Below are 23,943 nucleotides of genomic sequence, written 5' to 3'. Positions count from 1 at the left end.
TGTTTTGGGACTATTTTCTATGGTGGATTAAGCCACATTTGGTGTTTTAGTGAGTGTTTGGGGCAGCAGGACAGTGTGTGTGTTCATGGTAATGAAGGAACATGTCTCCCAGTGCAACAGTGTGGCTCACTGATGTGTTTCTGAAAACAGCAAGGCTCTGTGGCACAAAGGAAGAAGATATATCAGGCTTTGATACACAGATAATTGTTATTAGTGGAATCAGTGCCTTGGTCTTTTGATGTCATGTGTTGACTATAAAAACAACAGAAGAATATCACCAGTTATTATTTGGAGATACTATGGCTTAATGGTATGTCCATCAGTTTTAATTGTTTTAAGTTTTTTGCAGTGAAACTATGTTTTTTTTCTATCATCTTAGCATGGAGTATCCTCCACTTAAATACTACGATACCCATAAACCCTAGCTCCTTTGCTAAAAGAGCCTGTCATTCCTTGTTGCAGCTGTAACCAAAACCAGAATCTGACATTTAATGGAGCTCTATATGATATTCAGAGCGCATCTAAGATTCAGAGGTTGTGTGCACACAGCTCTCAACATGGAAATGGCTGAGCCAGCAGCTAGCAGCTAACAGTGCTAACAATGGCAACAGTCCTTGCAGAGCTATTGGTGTTAACTGGGGGGGGGGGGCAGAGTGTGGATGAAATGCTTCTGCAACAACGCCATCCCAGTATCAACTCTGACTGCCGTATGAGCGCAGTGCATAGCGGCAGCGATTAGCGAGCCATTAGGAAACACACACACAGGACTCACATGCACACAAGACCAGCTACTACAACAAAGTACAGAGAAGTTTGGATTACAACACACACAGAGGTAGCATGACTTCATTCTCTGCTCAGGATGCCATTACTCCACTATGTCTCTCCATAGCAAATAGTGGTTTGCTGCTATATTGATGCTCTGTATATTATAAAGAGCTCCTTTAAGCTCACTAATGCTTCTTACCGTAATGTACCTGTAATTGACTCCTCCTTTAGTTTATTTTTATCTGCACTTTTAATCATAGAACCAGATATTTTCTAATACAGTTGCTAATCTTTTGTATCGATGATTCAAGTAGGAGAGTTTAATGTCTATCCAAGCTGTATTGGTGCTTCAACTGTCAATCACCTAAAATTGTCTACGCAGAAAATGTTACAGTTCAGCACTGTCACCTGAACGCCAAAAATAACTTGTCTACCTTTCGGTATTTTATATGAATCAGGGGGAGGAGGTGGGGGCAGCCCCTCTACTCCACACACCCTGCTCTCACGGGTGATGGAGAGGATATATTTGCAGCTTCTTTAGAAAAAGAAAACAAACAGTGGAGGGCCAGGAGAGGAAAATAATGAATTAAAGCTCAGGCATTATAATTCTTGTGAGCGAAGACTCAGTATCCCCCCCTATTTAATCGGATGTAATCTACCTGCTTGGCAGCATTCCAATCAGATAGTTTCAATTATGCTCTTGTAATGCCACTCTGTGAGGAGGGGGAAAGTGCTGAGCAGAGCACTTTGCAGGCGATTTGCAAATAACAGCAAGGGAGTCTTTTAGAGAAATGACTGAACAGGAAGCCGGAGAGTTGCTGGAGTTGACAGCTCTCTCACTCTCTGGTTTGCTGGCTTCGGCGGTGACGGCGTGTTTTGCATCCCACCTCCTCCTCCTCCCTGTGACAGCAGCTGTCGGGACAGTAAAGTGCCACTGAAGGTGGCCTCCTATGGTAATACGGAGGTAATTATTTTCCACTGCAAAACCACCATCTCACAACCAGGCAGGCAGGTTGGAGCCACGGGAGCGGTGCGCAGAGGCAGGCATCCCGGATCTCAGTGACACTCCAAGTTATTGAGTTAGTAGGATGCAGTCTGGTGTGCTTGGGAGTCAGCAATTCAGTATTTGTGTTCTCCGTATGTGTATTTGCCCCCGATGTCAGCGTGCTACCGGCCTGTCTGAGCACCGAGTGAAAGTTAATCTGGATGTTTGCAAACACACGACTGCGCTTGCCGTGATAAAAAGCCAGACAGACAGAGCTGGAGGACAGCGGTGCTCAGTAGTCTGGCAACATACGCTAAAGGTCGATAGTGTCATGTGTGACCGATGAAACAGATTGACCCGCGGGGCTCTGGTACCTTGTCACCCTCCACGGTCCCAGCATCTGTCTGCAATGTGTCACCCCCGGGGCCCAACATGGCTACTCAGGCTATTAACCTCCAGCGCACGAGGACACGGCCGAGTTAAGACCCCTCCGCCCGTCTCTCTCAGTCACAAATCCACTCCTTACCAGCCGGCTGGCCGGCTCGGTACATTTTTTGGCCCCCATGTCCTTCGCGACTTGTTACCCTCCGGTCCGGAAGTCGTCAAGCCCATGCGGGACTTAGGAGGCTGCCACCAACCTGCCCTACCTGCATGGCTGCAGGGGAGACAAAGTGGGACCTTGAATCAAACAACTGTCACTGTTAACAATGTATGTCACCATCCCGGAATGGGCCATAAAAACCAAATAAATGACGGCCATTACAGTGGAGATTGTGATTATGATAATGAGAATAATAAAGGCGATCATCATTACGATCATGATGATAATGATAATACTGTGATGATGAATTATAATGAATAAATCCCTACCCCATTTCCTAAATGGTGGGAAATGTATCACTAAGAGTGGCCTGCAGCCGTGTGACAGCCTCAGAGCAGGGTGAGGGTTATCAGTGTGTGCGCGTGTGCGTGTGTCATTTGAACCGTTTGTACTCTGGCAACAACCTACTCCCTTTTCACGTCTGTATCTCAGTACAAGATTGTGTCTGTGTATGTGACTTCCCAGCCAGTGTATAGTGTGTTTGCCATGCTCAGAGAGCACTTCCCAGGAGACCTTGCAGTTTACATATCACATTCAAACAGCTTTTGTGCTCAATATCTGCCACTTCCACTCTCTCGTTTCTCATCCTCCCCTCCTCTGTGTGTTTCTCTATTTAGTCTCTTTCTGAGTCACCGTCTCTAAATCAGGGTTCATTTTTGTTCATTTTAATCATAGCAGAATGGAGACTGTTCCCAGCAGAAAGACCACAGCACTGGCTGTTTGTGCAAATGCTGAAAACAATCTTGATTTCTTTCCTGATGGGTGACCTCTTGTGGTCAAGCAAGTAATTTCTGTCCACTCTGTAGTAATTGTAAAAGTGGTGCAACGCTGTTACACACTTGCAAATCAGGCAAATAGTTTTGTGTCTGACTTTGACACCACTTCTGTCTCTTACCAAGTCAGCGTTGCAATCGTTTAACCATGACTCTTTCCAAAGTTCAAATATAAAGCTCACTAATTAACAGGGCATATCTTGTTTGTTTTATCCCAACATAAAGAGGAACACAAAACTGACAATTTGTGGTTTTTAGGTGCTGATATTCCTTGACAATGGTTAATCTTTCTGCTCACTGCTTCTGTGAGGTGTCTCCAGCCTTAGAGTGGGTTGCAAGATATGGTCAGTAGTTACAGCCTTCAGTATAGGTCTCAGGCATGGCTGTATCAAACCTGGCAACCTAACTGTGACACCAAGACTCCAGGAAGTCACAACACCTGGCTGTTGTTCAGCTAAGAATATCAAGTTGTCGCTTTTACATCTGTGTTCGCGTACGGCTTCACAATGTCAGTTTCACAGACACTCATTAACTGTTAACTAATTGGTTGATTTATAGAAGAAAAAAAAACTGCGAATGATGTGAAATACAAGAGGGATTTCTTTTTAGTTGGGCGCTCCATTGACTCAGTGACCATTATCTCTGAATTTGCCAAAGTGCCATCCATTTAGAGAGGGTAACATTTAATGTTTTGTCTTCTATGTGTTTTACCTATGATTTTATTTCCATAAGCTTTTCTGACAGACAGCTGGCTAGCCACGTTAACGTGCAGAGACATGTTGCCCACTGTCGACCTTTTCAGTCTCCACTGGTTAGCTAACTTTGGTCACTTTGCAATATGCACCACCTGGGTCGAGTGGGAGCTATTCAGCGGTGTTCTCATTCGACCATTAGCGTCACTGCTTGTAACGCTGTCCCGATGGCAGTGCGATGTTGCTGAGGAAACATGGTGGCCACCCTACAGTTTCCCCTAGGTAGCACCAGGGAGCAAGCTGCTTCATTTTGAGCCATAAAACCCCTTTAGCATTAACTGTAACGTAAAACCCCTCCAGCACTACTAGCCATGCTGATAACACTGACACTGATAACAACACTAATAGAGTCAACAGTAGCAATGCTAAAAGGGGTTTGGGATTAGGATCATAGATTTTAATAATAACTAGGTACCGGACTCCAAGATGGCGCCTATTCATTCCAATGGAATGGAAATGGGAATGCCCAGAAAGTTTTCTAGCTCCTGGGTTTACTACGCAGTAGTGTTTCTCCCGCTGGCCCTGCCTGCGAGTTCACACTCAGCTCATAGACTTTACATTGTGATGACATCACAGATTTTTAAATCCCTTTTCTCAGCTCCAGGAAATATTTACAAATATAAGACCTCCATAGATGAAAAATTCAGAACAGAAAGATTTATTATTTAATACTTGTTTGCAGTTTGAGGTGTCCTGTAAACAGTTTTACACGTGTCTTTTATAATGGTGGTCCATGGGGAAAATGCTTTTTTTTTTCTCTCTCTCTCTTTTTCACTGCTAGCTGAGGTTAGCTTCTACCAGACCCTAGTGGTGTGCAGTCACTAAAGAGTACCAAAATTAGCTTGTAGATTGATATGTGTTACCAGTCGGAAATACCCTCTGCAGTTACCTTTGTAGATTGCTGTTTTCATTTTGTGAGAAAATCAATTAAAGTTCAAGTAAAAAAAAAAATTATCTGCGGTTAACTGATCAATGGTTAACTGTTGACATCTGTAGTAGGGCTTAAAACAATGAGATATGTGATAATTAGTGAGCGTTCACAGTGCCAGACGATCCAGATTAGCCGCTCCCAGTCTTTATGCTAAGATAGGCTAACTGTCTTCTGACTCTACCTCCACTTTAAATGTTAATACATTGATGCGGATCTTTTGATTTAACCATCTGAAAGAAAGCAAATAATCCTACCTTCCAAAATATTATTTTGATTAAATAATTTTTATCATTGATTTGGCTTAGCTGCTCAAACTTAACTAAACCTTAACCACATAGATGGCATGTCAGAAAACATGTGGGCTTATATGAATAATTTAACTGTTAACTGCGTTTTGAAAGACACTAACCAGTGACCTATTTTGTCAAACATGAGGACATGTATGGATAGACTTATCCCACAATGGTTCATGAAAGAGAGCATGAAAAATCCTGTTGACCAATGAGGTTTTGTTTGCAGAAAATGCATCAGCAAAAGAAACTGCCTCAAAAACAAGGTCCATCTAAACAGACAAGCCACCAGCACCCTCAGTGAGATCCATCACTGGTGTCACAGGGAGAAACAAGTGGAATTTGTCATTGACATCAGACACGTCATTTATATAGAAATGTCAGCATAGCATTCGCATAATGATGGAAACAACAACGCTGAGGGCTTTGGGCCTCGCACTCTGATGGCTGTGTGCAAACGTCACCAATAATGTGTCTTTAGTCTAGACATGTCAGGGCTCTGTGGGATCTATATCCACGCCTTTTTGTCAGCGCCTTCAATCTTCCCTGTTGCTCAAGAGCTAAGTGCAAGAGATTAATAAGTGGATTTGTAATGCACAACCTCAGGTTTGACACAATAAGTCATCGGCTGTTTATCGCTTTGGCTTTCTTGCCGGATTGAAAAATGGCAGACGCTGAGTAAGTTAGTTAGCCACCCTGCACCCCGCCTCCCTCCTATTTCAAACCCCCCTTCTTGTTCTTCAGGACCGCGAGGTACAGTATACTGTAGCAGCTAATGAGCAGCTTGTGTCTTCTCTGTTTGTTTCCCTCTGGCAGACAGATGATGTGACGCAAACAGAGGGCTCTCAGCAGCTCCAGCTCCAGCACTCAGACTCTTCAGAGAAGCAGCAGCCCAAAAGGTTACATGTCTCCAACATTCCCTTCCGCTTCCGGGACCCTGACCTAAGGCAAATGTTTGGGGTGAGTACCTTGAAGAAAAATTCCAATACATTACAACTTGAGTTTTATCTTTGTAGGTTTGGCCTTTTTCAATCGGTTAGAGTGGAAACCGACAACTCCCCCCACCCTAACGTTTTCAAGTGGTATTATTGTTAGTGCTGCTGTAGCAAAGGCAACCAAGTCGCTTTCCATTTTCCTCAGAGCCTACCAACATCCACAGTTTCCACAGTTACAGCTTTTATTCAACCATCTGCCATTTCTGCTACTATGGATAGTAACTGCAAAGAACCTACATTCATACTCTCTGGTAACTGGGAATAACTGGGGATGGGTACAGCTAACGAGGAAAACAAAAGGGTTATCCTCTTCCTGCTTTGGTTGCACAATAGTTGACACACTTCCTTTGTGCAGTTAGTCGAGCCTTTGTTTTCACAGTTGATCGCACCCGGCTGCAGAAAGAATTGCATAGTTAAAGCGGTGCTTATAGGAATGAAGTCTAAACACAGATGGTGTCATTGTTCCATAGTCATTATATTGTGCAATCAACATTTAATTGATAATGATTAGTTAATGCAAAAAAGTTGTCTGTTTCCACTTTAATATAGCACTGTATTTGGTAAGTGCATTCCTGAGATCTGAGAACACGGTAACAATGGAATAACAAAGTCAGAAATACAAGCAGGCAGGTGACCAGACAGACATGCTGGTAATAATTCTCATTGCAGACAGTGTTTTATATTGGAGGCGCCCCACCATGCCTGAAACAAAGAGTGCCAACGTCAGAAGAAATTCTTACACCTTTATGAAATAAAATATTCAAGGTTCAGGAAAAAAAAAATAGTAGTGGGGCTGAATCACACAACGAAGGCCATGTGCTGTATTTAAAGAGGGAGGCGATTGCTGAAGACAGCTTCTGGTAACTGGCACCTGCTAACTACATTTTCAGGAAAAAAGAGAACCTCCTGAGTTTCTACAAGTTGGGAGAAGTAAAGAAAACAGCCCAATCAGTCACAATCAGGTGCTGATGGCTGAGAAAAAAAAAACCTCACCGCTACACTGACCTCAGGCTGAAGTTTTTTGAGATATGGAACCCAGTACGGTGATCATTTGACCGTTCATCTTTGTCCTCTCTCCCTTCTCTCCTTTGGCAAACCTGCGGTTGATTTAAAACCCATTTGATCAACTTGATGTGCTCGAGTTACTCGCCCTGTCGGAGTTCTTTTTAGCAATGTTGCTGTGTCCCCAGATGTCGGCAATTAACTTGATGAGAATAGGAGTGATGGCCAAACCTATGAAGGAATAAACAGTTAACTTTAATTTCTTCTATCGTAGTCATTAGCAGTAGACATATATCAGAGTTTAAATAGCTTTTAAAGCATGACAGAACAGCTGAAATCAGGCCTTTACACTGTACACATGCAGAGTGGTCAGCTGAAGACAAATGCAGTCAGATTACATATCAGCACACCAGAGGTCCTCAGCAGAAATTTCCTCTTTCTCTCTCTGTCTCCTGCCCAATTAATGAGGCAATGAATAGTTCAACAGCTCACCCTTGTGTCTCACAAAAGCCTCAATAAGAATTGAACCATACATCCCAAATTCAATAACCATAATGGATCTGAATGGAAACGATTGCCAAAAATGTACTTTAAATGTTATGCGCTAATTGGACCATTAGAACCCAGAGGCGTTAATTCTCGTCGTTATGAAGACAACATCCAGCTGATGATATTAATTACTCGAGAGCCCTGGCTGTGGCTTTATAAATTGCAGACAACATGGCTGCTCTCTCTCTCTCTCTCTCTCCTCTCTCTCTTTCTCCCTCTGATTGTTGGCTTTATTGTTCCCAGCTCTGGTGCAGGTCGTGTGGAATCCAAATCGCCTCAGTAATTAGCTCGGAGGCTTTGTGTGCCTGGCCGACGCATGCAGATATACGATACAAAATTGATCGCAGCCCACCCAGTCCCCCTCAATCACTCTCTCACCCACGTGGTGCCTGGTCCTTCCTGTTACATGCCCCCCCCACCCCATCCCCTTCTTGGTGGTTGGCATAGTAGAGGATTGTGGGATTGATTGTCTTGGGTAGAACTTGGCAAAGAGATAGCTGGTGCGCTCCACCCTCTGACATGGCCTCCACAATGGGCCTTTGTGTGATCAGTGTGTGCAAAGCTTCATCCCTCTAGCTCTAATGGCTTCTGGAGCGCCACCGGCTCAATACGCCATTACTGTTGCGCATGAGTGAAACCCACAGACATGTGGCGGGGAAGACAGAGAAGAAGGAGAGTGGAGGTGCTGCATGGCCCACTAAAGCAGGCCCTTTAAGCGGAGCAAAGCCCCGCAAGGAGCTCCATCTGCTCCCACATGGCGCACGGAGAAACCCTCTCTGGTGACGGCAGCACCAGCAGGAATCTTTGGAGCCAGCACCCAAAAACAAGAAGGGAGGGCCCGAGATGCACCCTGCACGCCACAGGGTTAAGGGTGTGGAGAAACCTGTGAGCCTTTAACGAGGCGCTGAATGAAGGGCTCATTAGGACGACCACAGCGGACCTTAATCAGTAATTAGAAACTGTGATCTCTGAGAGCTAGCAAGTGCGGGGGAAATGAAAACACTCCAAGCGGCGAGCGAGCTCTGTGCGGCGCCCATGCTGCGCTGCTTGAGGGTGCCCTCGTTTGTGCGACTGGGTTCTTCAGCAGTGCTTCTCTCAGTGCATGTAAGGGCTCTCACAGCATTCCCCGGAGCAATCAGGACCTCTGCCCTCCCCCCATCCTGCTGTCACGCTGACTGCTGTGCCTGAGCATGCACTACACTGGCACTCTACTGTTTGAATACACAGGGCTGCTGTAGCGTAATTACAGCTTTCTTGAGAGCTTTAAGATATTCAAGCAAATCAATGGTGGAGGCACAGTGGCCTCGATATTATGTGTTGCTTCCAAACTGGGAGGCTTAATGCACAGAAGATACAGTATATTGTAATTTCATTTAGGAAAAATGCCACACTGTATCAAAGGACCATATCAGTGTGTTTTAGTTGCTCAGCTGCAAATTATATATAGTTTCTGCTGACCACTTTTAGAAGCATGCTATACATCAGTGTCTTTTTTTCCTACCATTCCAGGCATCCGTTGGATTCTGTTCATTTCTGCGTAGATATCAAATATCAGTCCAACGTCTATTTCTCTGTAATGTATTTGAAGTGCACAGCGTTATTTAATAATGATAATGTAATGGAATATAGAATATAGAAATAGCAATGAATGGGTGCCTGGAACAGTAGAAAAAAAACACATTCAAACGTCTTAAATATTGCAGCATGATTTGCAAGCTGTAATGTAAAAATAAAATAGGTGATTTTTGGATAAAGCATGCAAACCCTCTGGTGTGGTCCTCTAACTAGTGAGTACTTACCTTATGTCTGCATTTTCATGTTGATATTTGATTGTTTTAGTCATCTATGGATGGATGGATCTGGCTGCAGCCTCTTAGATGACGTCAATCTCCCTTGTCCTCCCTCTGGAGACTCCTCCCATTGAAGCTATTGTTTATCGGTGCTGCTGATGCAGCTGTTTCTGTGTGTGTGTATGTGTGTGTGAGTGGGTGGGCGGGGATAGCAGCGCATGAGATCACTGGTGAGCAGCGAGCAGTCCCCAGCGCCATGTGGAAATCCACAAAGACGACTTCCTCTGAAACTAATTAATCGACGCCACAAGCCCATTACGCTCGGTTAAAACAATTAGCATCTGCACATTGCGTGGGGGAAGCATTGTCATCTCAGGCGAGAAAGGGGCATCACGCTGGGATATAAATGCCTGTGTGTGCGATTGAGCCAACGCATCCCATTCGAATCAATGGAGCTGAGCGCCATATGAGGCAGATGTGTGGATAGGATCTATGGAATCCTTTATATAGGGGAGGAGATACACTCTGCTGAAGCAGGAGAGGTTTTAAATAACCAAGCCTTGTTTTTCCGTTAACTCGTTGTGGTCAGGTCGCCACATAACCCTTTCAAGTGCTGGTGGGGGGGGGGACATGTGTTTTTCACTAACCCATAAACCCTCACCTCCTCAAGCCCACTCCACTCACTTCAGCCAGATAATAGCCAGCTCCTCCTAACCCCTATTAGTGGCTCAGTCAAACGATCCATCCATTCCCATTGAGCGTCGACCACATGGAAGGCCCATTTCTTCCCTGTTGTGCCGAAATGAAGGCGACGCGGACCGCTTGACAAGGTAATTACTTTTAATGAAATAATACGGCCATTGTAGACAGCAATTAAAAGTCGCTCTCACTCCACTCATTAGAGGAACTTACAGTTTACTTTCATTCCTCTGTTTTCTAATGATCCGAAGGCAGGCCTTTTAAATCGAAAGGCTGGAGCATGTTAACCCCCGGGGACTGGCCCTTAGGTCCTGTTGACTGTGAGAGCACACAAACAAAGAGAGGAAGAGAGAATCAAGAAGAGATAGGGAGAGAGAAAGAGAGGAATATAAAAGGATAGCAAGGTGTATTCCACAACTGATCCACCAAACTCTCCACAAGTCGGAGCTCAGTTATCCGCTCCTGAAACTTGAAGACGTGAGTTTTCCCCAGGTGATCGCGAAGGTGTAGGGGGTTCCATATCTCAACTTCAAAACATAATCTGACACTTCTCTTTTTTCTCTTTGTGTTAAAACAAGCGAGCAAACAAACATCAGAAATGCTGATATGTAATCAAAGATCCAGTATTTCTACAGATGCTGTGATCTCATCTCATATAGCACTGATAGAAATACAAAAACGCATTAAAGCAGCAGCTATGAGTTCTCTTTTTAAAGCACGCCAGCCAGCTTCAAGAACTGTTTGCCGAGCTAACAAATGCAAATTGACCACCATTTCCTCACAAAAGTAACATTTCCATATTGCCTTAATGGTTTTTCTTTCTCCAGTCGTCCTTCTCATGAATTCACAGTCAGTGAGGCTTTCTAACTCCATCTCTGCCCCTCTCTTCTCTCTTTCTTTTCTCTCTGCAGCAATTTGGAAAGATTTTAGATGTGGAGATTATCTTTAATGAGCGAGGATCCAAGGTAAGTGAACTAGAACACCAGCTGCTTCATTACCATGTACTTCTTCTGTTTCCTAATGATGGCATTAGTGTAGTGTGTACATTGGCTGAGAGTAGTGGTCCCTAAGCCTGGTCCTGGAGAGCTGCATCTACCATGCCTCTCTCTTTCTCTTTCTCCCTCCCTCCCTATTGTTTTTGTTGTTGCAGCTCTAACCCAAGTTGTGAATCATTAGCCCTGTCAATCAATTCATTATTGAGCTGTTTCACAATTCACTTAATCCACCAGCAGGCTGCAGGTCCTGAAGCTTATGGAATTGAAACTGCTTGTTTAGGGAGCGGATGTTTGAAGTCTGGGTGTTGGTCCTATTATTCAGGTTTTCTCATTTTGTTTTTTACATATACTATAATTCAGGATGAGAATAACGCTCTCTGGGGTGCTTTGCAAATAAATGTAGTTTAGCTAAGAGAAATTTGAAGGCTAATCCTACTTTCGCCTCACATTTCAAGCTTTGGACAAACAGGACGTCATGTGTTTGCTATATGGAAGCTTTCACACAATGAATTAATGCCCACATCAAAGCTAATTTAATTTGCGATTTTAAAGGAGCCAGTTAAAGAACGAGCCCATGAAAAGACCAAAACCAACAATGTGTTAGTCTGTCTCTCAGCACTTTCCCACTTCCCCGCTCTGTCTGTGGCTCGCAGCCCCAAAGTCCATTGGTTCCCATTGAACATGGGAATCTTTAAAACTGGGTCACAGATATACAGATTTATTTTTAAAAGGCTCAGTATTTTTTCTTAAACAGCAGGGAACTGTAGTTTTTGGTGAACATTGCTTGAACAGGACAATATAGTGCTGCTGTTAGGGACTAGTATATCCACATCATCCAAAATGAAAGCTTCATCATACAGTTTGAGTAATTTTTCAGTCATCACATTTCGATCAGTGTTCATGTTGTTCCCCATGTTCACTGTGAAGAATTTTGAATGAAGGACAGTGTCTATGCCATCCTAACTTAGATTCCTAACTCGGGGAATCCCTGAGTTAGGACTGTTCCGTAATAGCTAAATACCTATCATAATATAAGACAGGATTTCTTCCTAAATGCAGTTAAGAAACATGTCTCTGTAATACCAAAAATCCTAAATGTCATCCTAAACCGAGATAAGACAGAATTTCGGACTTAGGAAGTCTCTGTAATGAGGCCCCTGGTCCCAAAGTACCACTGTGATCATTTTCAAGTTGTTTTACTGCAGCATTTTTTAATAATTAAACACTAAAGTCATACTCAATATGCATACGTTTTGGCCAGTAAAAATATGCATGTTCAGAATAATTTCATTTATTTACTCAGTGGATATAGGCTGTTGAGTGTTTGGGGTGTGTGGGCCTCATTCACCAACCACTCTTAGGAAGAAATGTGTCCTTCAAACCCACTTAAGCTTTTTTTCAGGACGATTCTGATATTCACTTCTCTTATTTCGGATTTGTTTTTAGGCAAGGACAGAATCTATGCATGCTCAGAAGCACACTTACATAAATTGCTGACATGTTCGTGCAAAATAAATAATTAGTTATTGCGTTTTCTTCAATTTTTTAGTTGTGTAATATTATAGGATTTAAATTACTGTCATATTTTACTAATTCATAATATTTTTTAATATTTATTTTCTTCTTTTTTTTCACAAAAAAATGTTTTTGACATCCCATGCATCTTTTTGTGTTACTAAATATCTACAACTGACACTACTGAATATGAGAGCTCATTTGGCACTTACTTCCTGCAGAAGCACCTCCATTTTAGTATGATTGAAGTGTTTTTTATGTTTAGAGTCTGGTGCTTCACCCTCCTTAGACTTTGTTTTGGGCATTCTCATATTTTCTTCTTCTTCTTCTTCTTCAATGTCTGTATGTGCACATGGCCCTGCAGTCTCATGCCCTGATATAGCAGTTTGTGGGGTGTTTTACCTATGCTAATTAGATCGACTTGCACATGCATTTTTTTTAACAGCAAATTTAAGAAAAAACATAGGAAGATATTGGTGAATGAGGCCCTATGTTAACAGTGTACCTATAAAAGTATAAAGACTTACAACTGTATATCAATAACTGTGTATACACACTTCAATATTTGTTGATTTATCCCAAGTCATATCGTCATGGCCATACTGAACAATACTATTACACATCGCACATTTTGCTCATATTGTGCCGGCCTAATGTGATGCTCCAGTGAGTGATTTCCAGCAGCAGAACGATGTATGTGGGAGTCAGAATAAAGTACACTGTGAGATTGTGGATGCACATTGATGTGTTTTTAATATTTTTTGGACAAAAACGGAGCTTTACGGCAGTGAGGAGTGAGGCTTTTGACTGCACAGACAAACTGTGGTTTTGGTCTTTTGATGGGATTTGTTGACATTAGGAAAAATCTATAATAAAGTCGGCCCGATCCTCAGGTCAGAAATATTCAATACACATTTTACCTCTTAAAATCTATCCCACTTTAACAGTGTCTTCCCTGCACAGCTTTGCTCATGTATGTATTTCAAAGACAATCTGAACTCCTTAAGGTAGAATACCAACAAGCCAGCAGAAAAATAGCCACAGCGCTGCAGCGTTACTGCAGTATCAGTCTCCTAACCACCTACCATGGACAGGTGAAGCCTGCGGTGGTGTGAACAGCCGAGTGCTCCTCATCCAGCTGTTCATTTAATAGAGTGTACTAAGCTCCACAGCTTTCCATTCATAAAGGAGACAGGATCCGTGGCTGGGTGTTGAGGCATGAATACTATTGATTCCCATTCATACCTGGGAGTAGTTTGGGCTCGTATACAGGCATGCAGGGAGCCCAGGAACCAGGCGACGCTGCCGCACTCAGCCCCCTCTGCCAGACAAGATTGAGCACCGGATAAACCTGCCTCCTCCGCCGTAACAAGCATTTATTGTTTGTGCCCTACAAAGCCATTACCCATGATGCCTCTCTCTCTCTCTCCCGCACCATGTGTGCTATATAATGAACCTACCAGGCCATTAATAAACAATCTATTTTCTATGAAGCTTTGGCAATTTGCATTCAATATGTTTGTCTCCTTTGAAAAATGGTGGCTCCACTCTCCCCTCTTGTAAGCTAATTATTTGTGCATGATAAAAAAAAAAAAGATAGGGGGGTAACCACAGTCGGGTGAATGTCCAAAGGATTAATTTTGCCCTCAATTCCTTTTTTGAATTTATTTCTTTATCTCTCTCTCCCCAAGGACAGGTCCCGTGTTATTTATGCTAGGAATAGCAGCCCAGAGATCCTGTGTATGCATACCAGATCACACCGCTCGCCATCTCTCACATGTATTACATCCTCAAGCAATTATCAGGCAGTGCCGGCCATGCTCCCTCTTTCCCTGCCCATACCTCTATATGTATATATAGAAACCAAAGGAATGGGACTTGTTTGGCCAGCATATCTTAATGCTTCCGCGATCGAGCTCAGGTCCAGTATCCCAGTCCACATAACTCAAGGTAGTGACAAACCCCCCAGGGGAGCAAGGGAGTCAGAGAGTTGGAGGGTGGAGGGGAGGAGATGGAAATGAGAGGTTGGGTATATTTTGGTCAGAGTTTAAAGTCAATATCCTCGCTCTTCTTGATCGTAGAGGATGGTATTTGCGGTGACACCATTCACTTTTTTGCATCAATGAGCCGGTGCAATTTTGCCTCCATAAAAATGTCCTACTTATTAGAGCAGTGAATTAGAAATAGTCAGAGATCAAGTTAACATCTCTCCTCGGAGAATTCGCACTCACTCCTTCTCCTGTTGCCCACGTCTTCAAAGGGAGACGGGGCCGTTTGAGCGGCCGCGCTGCTGCGCTGCTGAAGTTGTGTAGATAATTATACGACTATTATGGCAGCTAACACAGTGTTTTGCATCCGCTGCTTCCTGACATTCACCCATGGCACCGGTGCTGTGCTGTTTAATTGGGTAAAGCAGGCAGGTTTGTGGGTGTTGTTGTGTGAGGTCATGTCACCGTTATCCTCTCCTCCTCGGATCTCTCTGTTTGCTGTTTCCTGACGCCTCACTAACTGCCTCTAATTAATCTGGCTGCTTACAACTCGACTCTGCCGCCGCTGCTGCTCACCTACTCCTGTCTTCTCACCTCTCTCTTTCCCTTCTCTCCTCCCTTCCCCTTTCTTTTTTCCTCTCTCTCTCTCTGTGTTTGTGTGAATGTGTGTTTGAATGTGTATGTGTGTCCATCCTTCTCCTTTTTCTCTACCGGTGGCTAACGTGGCGCTCTCAGGGCTTTGGGTTTGTAACTTTTGAAACAAGCACAGATGCTGATCGTGCACGGGAGAAACTAAACGGTACAATCGTAGAGGGACGCAAAATAGAGGTGCTTCCATTTTTTCCCTTCTCCCATCATTTCCTACTTCCTGCCTGCTGCCTCCTAAACTTACCTATAAACCCATGCATTAGCATGTGGCTGCTGTGTGTGTGTGTGTGTGTGTGCGTGTGTGTGGATATCTGCATCCCTGTGCCTGGATGCATGCATGCATAATGGTGCGTATAACTTGTCCTCAGTAGAATGCGGGGTTCCATACATGTCAACCTGGACACGCCAGTTGTCCATCATTACCTGACAATGCAGAATGAATGCATGCCTTCATCCTCTGGGTTCCTGTCAAATCTGAGAAGACCTGCATTCCCCTGTCACCATCGTTTAGTGTTGCTTGCTCTAATTCCGCTCTTGTTTACGACGAGCCGAGCCCCCACTCAGTCATTCTCATCAGGTCAATAGAAGAAAATCAAAGCACTGTCTGTGTTTTTCTTTTGGAATCCATTTGTTTATCCAACCAATTACTGAATTTGGAGAATGACATTTTTTTTATTCATACCTGTGGGTAATTGGTGCATGCTTTCCCCCCTTTTTCCAGTAATTTATAAATGTGTAAGAAAACTGAAATGATGAATAAATTCATGAAAGGCTGAACCAAACTCAATCAAACCAAAGTGCTGCTAACATTTACATAATTTATTTATCTATTATTTTATGAATTTGTCTTTATTCATCTTGGTTTGCTGCCTGCTTCTGGCCCACCCTGGATATCTAGATGGTAATTGTGGAGGTCGGTGATAACACGCTGTGTGTTTTGTTGCTTTGAACAGGTGAACAATGCAACAGCACGAGTGATGACAAACAAAAAAGTGGCCAACCCTTACACGAATGGTAAGTGCCAGGCTGAATCGTAAATCCTAAAAACAATAACATGTAGTTCACAGTGTAAATTGAGTTTTTCTTTGTGTTCACCAGGCTGGAAGCTGAACCCAGTGGTGGGAGCTGTCTATGGTCCTGAACTGTATGCTGGTAAGAGACCTACAGCTCCTGCAGTTTGATTTTTGAGTGTTTCTCTCTCTGCCTTCCACCACATGCACTGCACCGTACCTGAGGCCACTATCAGCCGCAGCCAATCCCAATCTGACCCCGGAATTTCTACAATCGGGCTCATCCTGAACCTACTGAACATGAAATTCCCCTCAAATCAAAGTGAATCTGAGAGCGGCCCAGATAAGCAGTGGATGATCCAAGCCTCTCTGAGTGGCTGAGGGAGCCTGAGCCATTGTTTGCGCGGTGTGCAACTGTAAAGCTGAAAAAAATGATTTCAGGAGCAAGCGCCCCTGCAACTGTTATCAGATTGTGGAGGCTGCTGCTGTGGATGGATTTGCCAAGTGCGCCAGATTGACTTTTACAGAGCTAACCGAATAAGGGAGATTGAGTGAGCGATATTGTTGGCACCTACCCTGTCGAAGGCCGCTATTCCTTCTGGTCTCAGTAATGGAGGAATGAGATGAGCTCAGTGGGGTTTTCCCTATCTCTCTCTGCCTCGACATGCCAGCTTTATTGCTGTATGTTATATGAACCCTTTGCATTTTAATGAGGGGGAAATGGTACTATTTCATTTGGAAGAAGTGCTGAGCACATCGCGCCACTTTAACGGCTTTCCTTTCTGCTCATTAGACTAAAATCTGTTCATTCCCCGGACAGCTTTACGGCGAACCTCTAAATAACTGTCCATGACAGAAAGCAGTCATCTATCATTTTTATTTCATCCCCAACCCCTCACCCCCTCCATGCCTCCTCCCCTGCCTCCCACCCACCTCTTCCTCCCCCCCCCAACACTCCCTTCGTTTCGACATCTTCCCCTGATAATTATACACACACATAAACATACACACATCCGTCTGTAGGTGCAGGCGCTTGCTCGAACATATATATTATGCCATGGTCAGGTGGAATTTTCACTTAATAAAAAATGTGGACATTAAGTAAGTCTTAACTTGCATAAACAATCGTTTCACTGACCCATATACACACACAACACTATCCCCTGCCCTGTTTTTAAGACCAAAGCATTCCAGCATACAGAAATAGATAACCTATGTAGAACACAGACACTAATACATGTCCCCCTCTTTCATGCGCACTTTCTCCATTTTACACTCACACACACACGCACACACACACACACTTCCCAAATCATCTCATAAATCAGAGGGAGTGTGGTCCACCACTCCAGGCAGGGGAAGCAGGAGGGGTTGGGTGATTTATTGGCTGCTAATTTTTCAAGTCGTCTTGACATGGCACTGGAGTTTGCCAAGCCTAAACGACAACATATGCTTGCCAGCTGGGAAGATGGGAAACATAAATAAGAGATACATTTTTGAAACAAAACCGCCCTAATGAGCAGCAAAAGGCCGTTTTAGCTCTGGGGGAAAAAAAAGGAAAGAAACACTGACCATGGCTTTGACTACAATGTTCTTCCCCTCCCTCAGAAAAAAAATTACACAAGAATGAGGTTCACGGGATGCAGGACGTATTCCAAAATCATCATAGCTACAGTTAATATACTTTTGGTGGGAGTAAAATGGGATATAAAGGCGATTAATCACTGTTTATCAGTCCTCATTTCTGTGCGGGAGATCAGTGAAATTGGGAGCCATAAATCCTGGCTCGGTGACAGCACACTTCGTCTCCATTCGTCCTGGCGCTACAGGTTTATTGTCCTCAAAACCCATTCAGGAGAATGACGGATGAGAGCCTCATGCCGGCTCCCCGCTCTTAACCTCTTCCAGGGTAGATTGGCTCCTCCTACTGATGGAGGAGGGGGCGGTGGGGAGTAGTTGGTAGGGTACAGGCAGGCTGTGGCAACCCCGAGTCCATGTCCTTCGTTGCCACCGAACACCCAAACCTCCCCCAGAAGCTTGCTACGGGGAGGAGGGGGGGTCGTGGTTCAGGAAAGAGGAGCAAGGTGATTGGGTCCCAGTCAAATGGAGGGATTGGCAATAAAACATGGCAGTGGCACAAATCATGGTGTGTGACAGCTGGTAGGCATCTAGTATCTGTGTTCACCTTTGTCCTCTTTCACTGTGCGCTGATCTGGTTTACATGAAAACTTTTTGTAGCACAAACCCCAGATTCTGTCCTCCACCACCTCGTATATGTAGGTCTGTCCATATATAACAGCAAACACCTGACTGTCGCTGTCCTGGTTCATTTTGTTTGCTTAATGACACATGTACACATGTCTGTTTATACAGTTAATAATTATGCATACAGTGAGTGGGTGTGTAGTTAAAGCTGGTAGAAATGTGAGCGTGTGCTGGAGCAGTGTGTAGACTTCTGTATATGTACATGGAGTTTAAATTAGTATGTGGGTATCTACATACGTGAACAACATGTTTATTTAATGTGCATATAGACATGCATATATATGGATCTGTGCAATCATTTTTAAATTACCATGAATTTTCACATTTTCACATTTATTGTATAAAAGACAGAACAACTAAAGAGATTAATATTATATCAAAACATGGAGAATTTTAATTAAATATATAAGAAAAACATTCAGAGGCAGATCTGTTTAGCTCATATTACAATAATTGGCAAAGGTTTCTGGATTATTCCTCGTGTTGGATGTTTTCAGCACCATGGACAGCTGCCATTTAGAAATCCCTTCATATGGCCAGTCCCCCCAGGCGAACAGAGAGAGACTCTCCTCTGCAGCTAATTCCTACGGAGACAGGAGACGAGTAGCTTTTCATTCACCGGTTCACATTTTCTGCTGCTAAGGTGGAGTTTTCTTGAGGACTCGTGAAAAGCCAGCAGCTGTATAAATGACAGAAAAGAAAGGCTAATTGCCATCTTAATATATGTAGACAGATCCTTTCATTGTTGGAGTGTACGTTAGGGGGATAATTAAGCTCCAGACTCTTGATTAGATTAAGCTGTTTTTGGTCCCCAGTGCGTGGATTAAGTGCTCATTGCCCGATGTATTTGAGCAGGAAGTATTAGAGAGATCAACCTTGTGGAAAATCAGATCTTTCTTTATGGGAGCCGGTTATGACCCCATCATTGGCACAGAGCTGGATTACCTCAGGTCCAACTGGCTCTGCAGGTATTGAGCTTCTCTCAAGTTGACACATATGACATATGAGGTGCAGCGTGACCCCGCCGCCCTCCGGCGCATAACTCATATTTTCTCCAGCCCCCCTCCCGGAAAAGGTGTTTGACTTTGGTGGCTAGACCAGGTTTGTGCTCTCATACACCGTAGCTGTTGTTGCTTTTCACGGGCTTACCAAGGTGTGACAGTGCCTTTGATTTATGGGTTATTATTGAAGCAGTGTAGCCTATCGCCAACTCATTATAAGTTTACATTCACATACATCACTGCATGCATATTGCATACAAATTTCCAAAAAAGAAAGAAAGAGGCAATTGGACTTTCTGGGGCCCAGAAATAGTAGCGATTTGTTAAGAAGAGGGGGGAAAAAAACACACCTTGGAAAACTATCAAAGAGGATTGTTTTTGCCCTTTAGCAACTGCACTCAGATGTCCACTGCTCCAAAAAAAGAGACTAATTTAAATGTCAAGGTCAGCATTATAAATCACTTGGGGGAAAGGGGGCACCCTGCGAGTGCAGGCAGTCTATTGGTACATTGGCAGCAAACAAAGCGCCATGCACCTTGGTGGGTGTTGGGAGGAGGGGGGGGGGGGGGCTATGTGGGCGTTACCTGGCCAAATGAGACGCAGAGTTTGAATATGTGTGCGGACCCACTAATGGAGCGTGATGTTAATGGCAGAAGACATTAAACCTGGCTCTCTGTGTTTTTAAAAGCACCACTAATCTGTCTCCCTGTCAGCTTTATTGAGGCAGCGGGGCTAGGGTGTGCATCGTTCATTAGGGTGTTCACTGGCCTCGTCCACCTGCAGGGTTAACGCTGCACACAGCACAGTAACGCCGGGCCGTCGCTCCCCAGGCAAAAACCTATACGCCACTGATTATATACGAGCTACCATGGATCTTCATTGCAGTCTACTTTATCTGCCATTGCGAGGGACTGCCTACCGTCTCCTTGGTACCAGCGGGTTCATCTAAAACACATTGGATACATGTTATTAACCTGTGTTAGTCACCCCCCAACAAGTCCAGACAGGAGCTTCACAGCTCCCTGTCACAGAGTGATCTCTGATTGGAGAAACTCAAGTGGTCTGTGATGAATTCGCCCAAAACATGTCATGGAAATGAATAAAGAATAATAACCTGAGGGGAGGGTGATGAGGGGGCGTTGCTGGGGATGTAGAAAAATGGGGATGACTGTGTTGTTATGGACTAGGCATTGGGGGAGGGAGAGAGGGTGAAGAATTGAGGGGAAGGGGGGTGTGAGGGAATTTCGATTGCTAGAAGAGAGGAGGCCAACTTAATCATGTCTGGAGATCGGTGTGTTTGTATGCACCTCCACAGCTTGTAATCAGACAGCCACTGGACTGATTGAAGGTTAAGTAGGAAGCTGAGGATCACATCGCCTGTCCTCTAATCTGTGACCAGGGACATTTTGCTGCACCATCATGCCAACCCCTTCCTACCCACCCTGAAGCCACAACCCTCCCTTTCTCATTCACCAGTAGCCGTCAGCAGAGGACATATGTAGCTGTGTGATTGGCCAAAGATGGTCCCAGATGGGTTTCGAGATGGGGGTCATGCTGAGGTTTGGGCCTTGGCTGTCCAGCCCATCTGCTCCATTTTCCCTTGGGGGAAGTCTTGAACATCTAGTCAGGTTGTTCAGCAACGTTCACCTCCCATTTGACTGTAGCCCACATCTAGAAACGCCCTCTACCTCTCCCCCGTCCACCCTCCCACTGTTCTCCTCGCTGCTAGCCCATTGTGTCTAAACTATGCAAAAGCCGTGGTGCGAAACTAGTGGTATTGCATCCATTACCTGCCTATGCTTCAAGGCTGCCCCTCGCCAGGCATCAGGAAAGGATGCGTACAGCAAATGTGGATCCTTGCTGAGTACGGCACAAAGCAGCGAGCTGGGAAAGGGGAGAGTGCTCGATGAGGCGCACCTAGAAAAGATTAAATCTATTGTTTCCTTGTCTTCCCCATAATGCATTCTGTCATAGGGAAAGCAGTGCCACACGTCTCTCTCTAATGTATTCTGTCATAAGGTAAGCAATGCCAAGTCGAGGATGTTCTCTGAAAGTCATTTTCTCTTCTCTTGTGTGATTCCTTCCATAGTAACAGGGTTTCCCTACCCTGCCACAGGCGCTACGGTGGCCTATAGGGGTGCCCACTTGCGAGGTCGGGGGAGGGCTGTGTACAACACGTTCCGCACAGCTCCGCCGCCACCACCAATCCCAGCTTACGGAGCGTGAGTATTGAATCTCTAACCTGAATCTAGAAAACAACAATGAACACTTGAGACAGCGCCAGACATTTTAGTCATGTTCACGCTGTAGTTTCATGAGAGTCATGCTCCAGTTACGTTTGCATGCACATGCTGGAGTTGTACGTACTGCATTTGTTTGGTGTGCCATATTTTCACAGTTTCAAAAGGGTGATATTTATGTGGTTATGTCTCAAGAGCATGAACTTTATGCTCAACAGGAAACTGTGCCGTAATATATTGTTTTGTCCTAATATAGGATTAGACCATGCATTGTCATTTAATATCAAACCACAATTGAGCAATGTTAACTGCAGTGTGTTTTAATAATAATTAGCATTTGGTGTTGCTGTCCATTTAGTTTGTTATTCTCCCTTGAGGTGTCTTTGGGGGGTAAAATCATTGTTGGTATCTAGGTATGTACATGCCCTACAGTAACTCTGCTCATCCTTATATTTGTCCGTTGTCTATTGACAAAGGAGGAACTAACAAAGCCACAGGGAGAGCTGTAGAGAGCTGAGATAGCGTATTACTGGGCAGATCTCACTGGACTGTGACCAGGGTCTATGCTGATCTCCTGGCTTTGTGCAGCCCTGCCTCACACTCGTCTCTTATCAGCAGTGGTCTGTGTGGCCGTGGGAGAGGTCTGACGGAGGCCGGCCGAGGGCCCAGTATAGCTGTCTATCTGTGATTAGATCAGGATCCGTCTTACTGCAGAGAGACTCGCTGCTGAAGCCGGGACTAGAAATCCCACGTCCCCTTTCCCCTCCCTCCCACTCCAGGGCCCTTTGCTACTGATGGCAGCTGGTTGATTTATATAGCAGAGTCATGTGATGGAGCTCCTTCGCTGCCTTCTTTTGTCCTCCCCTCCTCTCCCCACCACCACCAGCCCTCCTGACAACACTGCAGCAACTGGAAAGACAAACAATTTTACCAGAGCAGAAAATTGGATGGGGATGTGAAACGGTTGCACTTTTCGCTTTAATGTGTCATTCATTATTTGTGGTACAGTACACTAAAGCTGCTAAGAGCTGACCCCACAGACCCTCGAATGGTTGAAATAGGAAGAACGTCAGGGGCTGAGATTCAGTATGGCAGCACGTACACCAAATCAACTAACGCTCCTTTCCTGCTCTCTAATTTCACAGGGTGGTGTACCAAGATGGCTTCTATGGTGCAGAGATCTACGTAAGTACAGTTGGCTTTTCTTCTTGCCTGCTTAGATGAAACAGAAGCAAAGCAGACAAAAAGCCCAGCCCTGGAGACAAAAACGTGATCTCCTCAGCCCCCAGCGTTCTCCGGGCCTCGCTGCCAAGCCGGCGTCGATTAGGCCTCTGTCTGCTGTGCCAAGAAACCCAACAACAAAATTTAAAACCCCCTCAGCTCCTCCCTCCTCTCTCTCCTCTCTCTTCCTATGATCTCAGACTTTGGCAAAGAGGCAGACCCAGGCTCAGTGTCCCGTGTCAAGTTAGGTCATTTCTTACTTTAGATTTGTCTGGGTTTTTGAGGTGGCTTGTCTTCTGCAGCCCTCCTCCCCCTTCGTGCTACCTCTTTCCTCCTTTCTCGTGTTTTGTGTTTGTGTAAACTCGGAGGGTTTGGCTGGGATATCCCTGCCTGCCCCAGGGGGTCTGCGCAGGCCTGAGTGGAGCCGGTTCCTCCCAGCCATCACCATGTGGGAGATAAGAGGAGCGGCAGCAGATAAAGGGATTAGCCGTCCCTCTGGAGCTGTCCGTGCAGGCAGGGTCATATCAGGGGTTGGCCCTGCTGCATGTCGCCCTTGACAGAGAAAAGCATGGACGCTGTGGAGATAATGCTGAAATTACCACGCTGCCCCACTTTGACATTAGTCCAAACGTTTGCGGGGGGATGTAATTTGTCCCTTTGATTCTGCTGCTTTTTTTCCCTCTGCCGCCGTCTGCTGAGATAGCGAGATGACAGTGGGCACAGCAGCAATGACAGTTGCCTCTCACTTTCACCCTGACGACCAGTGTCTGGGAGCAAAATGCTGAACCCCAGTGATATATGACTTACACACCGGCCCACATGATAGGACTGTATTTCACTGGTTTTTATTGTAGCGACATCCACCACCATAGACGAGACCTGGGCTGTGCTCTGAGTGATATTGTTTGTCTCTCACACTCATTCA

At 44.7% G+C, this 23,943-nt stretch overlaps 1 protein-coding gene across 4 annotated transcripts in view; it reads left to right on the top strand.

The window, feature by feature from the left end:
- Positions 1-23,943, top strand: part of LOC126404819 (RNA binding protein fox-1 homolog 3-like) — a 457,207-nt gene that overhangs the window by 421,210 nt on the left and 12,054 nt on the right. For 3 of the 4 annotated variants that reach the window (XM_050068155.1, XM_050068156.1, XM_050068157.1), the window contains 7 exons: positions 5,917-6,060; positions 11,047-11,100; positions 15,369-15,461; positions 16,235-16,295; positions 16,380-16,433; positions 21,647-21,779; positions 22,943-22,982. In XM_050068155.1, coding sequence (XP_049924112.1) covers positions 5,917-6,060; positions 11,047-11,100; positions 15,369-15,461; positions 16,235-16,295; positions 16,380-16,433; positions 21,647-21,779; positions 22,943-22,982 — 579 coding nt within the window. The remainder of the gene's footprint in view (positions 1-5,916; positions 6,061-11,046; positions 11,101-15,368; positions 15,462-16,234; positions 16,296-16,379; positions 16,434-21,646; positions 21,780-22,942; positions 22,983-23,943) is intronic. The other variant, XM_050068158.1, reaches the window with a different exon arrangement.

This window comes from Epinephelus moara, chromosome 18, assembly GCF_006386435.1.
Source record: "Epinephelus moara isolate mb chromosome 18, YSFRI_EMoa_1.0, whole genome shotgun sequence".
NCBI classification, from domain to species: Eukaryota; Metazoa; Chordata; class Actinopteri; order Perciformes; family Serranidae; genus Epinephelus; species Epinephelus moara.
This window is presented reverse-complemented; position numbering and strand designations above follow the sequence as displayed.